Source organism: Phalaenopsis equestris, unplaced genomic scaffold, assembly GCF_001263595.1.
Source record: "Phalaenopsis equestris unplaced genomic scaffold, ASM126359v1 Scaffold000692, whole genome shotgun sequence".
NCBI classification, from domain to species: domain Eukaryota; kingdom Viridiplantae; phylum Streptophyta; class Magnoliopsida; order Asparagales; family Orchidaceae; genus Phalaenopsis; species Phalaenopsis equestris.
In genome coordinates, this window is record NW_018165132.1 from 48,532 (window position 1) to 54,098 (window position 5,567).

General features: G+C 34.8%; 1 protein-coding gene across 1 annotated transcript in view; it reads left to right on the forward strand.

Annotated features, from left to right (window-relative positions):
* LOC110030283 (PI-PLC X domain-containing protein At5g67130-like) overlaps nt 1-2,615 on the forward strand; it is a 4,295-nt gene extending 1,680 nt beyond the window's left edge. Inside the window, exon 3 of the mRNA XM_020732922.1 lies at nt 2,509-2,615. Coding sequence (XP_020588581.1) covers nt 2,509-2,593 — 85 coding nt within the window. The 3' untranslated portion in view covers nt 2,594-2,615. The remainder of the gene's footprint in view (nt 1-2,508) is intronic.
* The last annotated feature ends 2,952 nt before the right edge of the window (nt 2,616-5,567 follow it).

The window sequence follows — 5,567 nt, forward strand, 5'->3', positions numbered from 1 at the left end:
CTACAAAGATTTATAATCAATTAAAACTGTTAATGATGAAAATAGAATAAAAAATATTAAATTAGATTCAAATGATGTTTTAAATCTTGCTCCAATCCTTAACATCTTATGGCTACGTGATTAGGGTTGTCAAAATGAATCTTTGTTCATGAACGGCTCGTGTTCGGCTCGCTAGGCAAACTAGCCGAACACGAACACACTTTTTGAGCTCGAAATATAAACGAACTGAACACGAACTGAGCCTGAGCTCGCTCGTGTTCGGCTCGTTCATTAAGTTAACGAGCCGAACACGAACAACACGAACAATATTTGTTCGTTCGTGTTCGGCTCATTTTGGCTCGAAATGCTACTAATCAATTATATATGTATCTTTGAAGATTAGTATTTTTAAAAAAATTAATTCATTTCAAAGCTACAAAGATTTATAATCAATTAAAACTATTACTGATGAAAATAGAATAAGAAAATATTAAATTAGATTCAAATGATATTTTAAATCTTGCTCCAATCCTTAACATCTTATGGCTACGTGATTAGAGTTGTCAAAATGACTCTTTGTTCGTGACGGCTCGTGTTCGGCTCGCTAAGCAAACGAGCCGAACATGAACACACTTTTTGAGCTCGAAATATAAACGAGCCAAACAAGAGCTGAGCCTGGGCTCGCTCGTGTTCGGCTCATTTACACTCCTAGGTGCAATTAAGAATATGAAAAATGCTACAATTCTGAATAAATTTACATGTAAGTTGATTTCAATGGTTATGTGGGCAACTGGATATGGCTCCTTTCAAAAGCAACAAATTAATGTTGATATTTTTCATTATGGCTCCACTACTGCATATCTTGGAATAAAGCATTTTATACAAAGCCATGTTACTTTGTTCATTTCCTTAAAATATTGCAAGGGCTTTAAACTAGAATGTAAAAAGTATAAAAGAGATGCTACTAGACATTTACATGATGAATCTATCAAGTCTGATAAAAGAAAAAAGAGTATGGGAAACCTTCACATCTTTGATAAAAAATTATCTTATAGAGCTAAAAACGCATAGCAAAGGGCTGTCTTGTTGCTCTCTGGAAATGTGCTGAAATAACACCTGCCTAAACTAAGTTAGGAATACAAATTCTGATCTATCCTGATGGCTTATCCTCCAAACTTTGTACTGCATGGTTTACCTGAGGGGATATGTGGGTGACATACCATATAGTAGAATGAAATTTTTATTACATGAGTGAAATTGGGAGATCTACATACATAGTTTCTCCATAGAAAGTGACCCGCTAAGAAACACTGGACACCAATTTTTTTAGAAAAACTGGCTAAATATTTGTAGTAAGAATTTTTCATTAACCTCTAAGGGGTTGTGCCACACTCCAATTGAGCCCCCAACCCCTGTTAAAATTCAAATGCGCTGTGATAGAGATGAATGATTCGGTCAGACTAAATTCTTACTAGCATTCGTCCTAATTTGCAAAATCATAATCCAGTGGGTGATGAACTGGTATAACTAAATCGCCCGGGAGCTTCCTTTTAACACTCCCTTTATCCTTATGCTTTGCTGAATTCCTGTTGATGGTGGCCCATAAAGAGCCCAAAAAAATCTTCGACGCAAATTTGTCTCTTGTTACAACAACTGAAATTGAAAAAGTGCACTGATTCATGACAAATATCAAAATGAAAACATATGAAAGAAAATGAATATCTGGAAATATCATAAAAAAGGGTTTCCTAACTTTCAGATTTCTCCCGGGAGCTTCAAGCCGCAAGTTTCAGCACTGTGCTTGTCGGTTGCGCTCCTGTTACAGGGATAAAGTTACAGAACCCAACAGACCCACAAAACTAAATGAGGGTGAGGGGAGAATGAGGGAAAACCAAAAATTTAATGTAATCCCATTTAATCTTAGTCATTCGATCCATCTCACAACTGCATGTGGATTAGGGAGAATAATTAGATGATAAATTAGTTAAATTAAGTCAAAATATGATTATTTTTATATCTCCCATTATATTCATAATTCATATTTATTACTGTATCTCAAATTGATCAATTCGATGTGCAAAGTTTGATAAAATTGATTTGGTGAGTTCTGAGTGATTCAAAATTTGAAGTTTATTTTCCAATGGCCAAAATTTTTCCCTTATTTCTAAAAATTGGTTGTAACATGCTATTTGGGATCACTTATATTTTATATTTTATGTTTTTATTTTGTTTGTTTATATTTTAATTTAAAACAAAACATGTTTGGTATGTTTGATTTAGATATGATTATTTTTTAGAAACACTCAATACACCTGAAAAGTTATTTTGAGTGTTTTAAAAAATATGTTTATTTGTTTTTAGAAACAAAAAAAAATGTTAAAAACACTTTAAACAAGCATATTTTAAAAACAAAGGAATTAACCAAAAAAACAAAATAAAAAATAACTTTGATCCCAAACAAGCCCTAAGAAATTAAAAAAATAAAAAAATGAATGCCTTTATTGTTGTCAATTCTTTTCCTTTGTGCAGCCTGGATCTACCACCTCTAGAACATGTACTCCTCCCTAAGAAAAAAGTGAAGCAACTTCAGAGAATGGAAGAAGGGCATTTATGATTTCCAGGAAAGTGCATATAAATCATGTTTCCCATTGACATCTTCATCAATCTTAACGACTATTAATTCCAGATTTACACACTCCATGTACATGAGCATATTTGTAATGGAATATTAACACTTACCATTAGATTTACTTATTCCTTCTTATTTTTGTGAAGCTGAATTAGGAATTTTTGCTGTGGCTTACATTCCTCTTGACAATAACATAAGGGAAAGGACATAAAGATGAAAAGAACTTATTTTAAAAGTAGGAAAAGAAATCAGCTGCTTTTCCTTATTTCAATTTGTAGGCTTTTGTTGTTTATTACTTCTGTTGGTCTGCTTTTAACAAACTGTTAAGAGCTGATCAAACATGTGCAAATCTTCAGATGGAGATAAATGAGAACTATAAAAGAAAGCATAACCAAACAGACTTTTCGCAGTTTCAAATTACCCAGCACTAAAGTAGGACCAAATACTCTTTTTCTTTTATGTACATGACAGGAAATAATGGAAGCTCTGTTCTTTCACTGGATCAAACTTTGACTTGTTGAGATTCGGGCTTGATTTACTTATTGTTTTTTTTTTGTTTTGCATGTGATTAGGTAGGCTTTCATGTGCTTAATTATACATTGATGATGATAATTGAGTTCACTGGCAGTGGGAATGGTATCTTAACTTAAAATATATCAATTATACATGTTTGGCCATTATTGTTTCCTTAATGAAACTGCATCAATTAGTTATTGAGTGAATTTTGGTCACTAAACATGTTTGTTGTTTCTTTGACTAGCGCGTCATTGATTATGCTAATTATATTAATATAGCTTTTTTGTCTTTTGCAGATTCAATAATTATCCATTAATTTATATGATGCACATTGAGAGAAAACCTCTCTAGAATATCCTTGCTTTTATGATAATCAATATGTTATAAGATATTGATTGTTAGAAATTTGTCATTTGTGAATGACTTGTGTTCGGAAATTTAGGAAGTTCATATTCAATTCGTACATTAAGGTTCCGTTTAGGACAACGTATTTCGCGCGGTGCGGCCCTAATCCGCGAAGCTAAGAAAAAAAAATTCTTGTTTGGATGCCGCGTTCGCGGCCGCCCGCCACTAAAATAGGCGGAACTCAGATCGCGGGATCGACCCCGCGTCCCCATGTTATCGATCGACTTTGACCTATTTGCCTTGCCCTCCCTCGCGAAGCCCTCGAAGCCGTCCCGCCCCTCGAAGCCGCCCGCACTCCCTCGAAGCTGCCTAGCTCGTTGCTCGACTTGGGGGCGCGAGGTAGAAGATGAAGCTTAGGGCACAAGAAGGTATGTCTGAGGGGAGAGATCCAACGATCAAGCTATTTGGGAGGAAGATACTGCTGATGGAAGAAGGTGGCGTAGCCGATTTTGAGTAGAATGTGCGGTTTTAATTGAATATCTATTTCTATTTTTCACTTTTTTGATTTAGGGTTTTGAAATGAACTTATTATATGCTATTTGAGCTAGAGTTAGAGTTAAGGTGTTGTATATATATTCAATGTGGATTGGGGGTTTCAGTTAATTTGTTGTGTTTCTAGGGGTCGTCAAAGCAAGGGTAGATTATATTTGAATAGTTTAGTTTTGGAATGTTTAATTGGCAATATTTAGTTTATCACAATATTTTGTATCATTGAAAAGAATTTTTGATGGGGACAATTTGGATCCGGATATGCTCTAATTTTATTAGTTTTTTTTTCTTTTTCTTTAGCACTTTAGGTACTCACTGTTAAGTAAGTTGTGTATTCGAACTTTTATTCTGTTTTAAAATAAATTTCTACTTCTGAAGTATCAAATATGTGGCTGTCATAGTTCCGTTTTAAACACTTTTACTAAATAGGGGTAGAATGATCATTTTTTCAGAAACAACTGTCTCACAACTGCAACAAACAGGAAGTAAGCTTCCCCGTAGCAGCTTCCTGGGGCAACTTAACTGCAGCTGCCCCAAACAAACCCTAAGCAAATGGGTGAACACAATGTGTATTGCCGAAGCCCCTAATTTGGGTTTCATGTTGTGATGTGAGCCAAGTAGTCGATCCTGCAAGACAACTAGACTAGAATACCCATCCTGAAGGCTCATGCAGAGTGATCGACCAACGCTGTCTACCGAAACAATTCAACCTGACTAGGCACAATAGGTGAAATAAACGACAAGTTCCCCAACTTGCCTTTGAGCTGAATAGGATGACAAAAGTGTTATCAGTAACCGAATGCAGAAGAAGATTTACTTATTTGGAGAATATTTACTAAGGAAATGCATTACAAAGAAGAGATTATAAAAACGTGCACACTAGAAAATGCAGGTCAAGAGGGGCATAAGGTGGCTACTATATATGCCTTATCTTGATATTGTCCAAGAAAAAGACAATAAAGATGTAAATCATATCTCTTGGTATTCACATTGATTGGATTGTTTATTGCATGTAATGTATCTTAGTTCAACTTATTTATAAATAAGAATAGCAACATTAGAGTGATGGGAGGTGAGAGATTGCTTCCCTAGATATTCAAAGCTCCATTTTTTTCTCATTTTTTTCTTTTGATTCTTTGGGCTTATCCTTTCTAACTCTTTCTTTGATGGTGTGAGTTTGTCACTAAGAGTGTATTTAAGGCGGTGCAGTGGAGGTGTGACACAACACCGACGTTTTCTATGTTTGACAAAACTGCATTTTGTCTGTGTTTTCAAAAAGCTGCAGCTGAAAACTATTTTTTCCCACCAGACCTGACTACCTACGGTGGTTGCTAGAAAGCTATGGTCTGACTTTTTTTAAAAAAAAATTGTAATAATCACCAGAGCTTTTTGATCATTAGTTTTTTGAACAACAGCTTTTTGAATAACTTTTTGAACAGCAGCTTCACATCTGCTTATTAAAAAAGTTGTAGCTGCACCAAACAGACCCTAAATCTAGGTTCAACAACATAAAATGTGCACTGAACATGAAACACATTTCACAAACAAG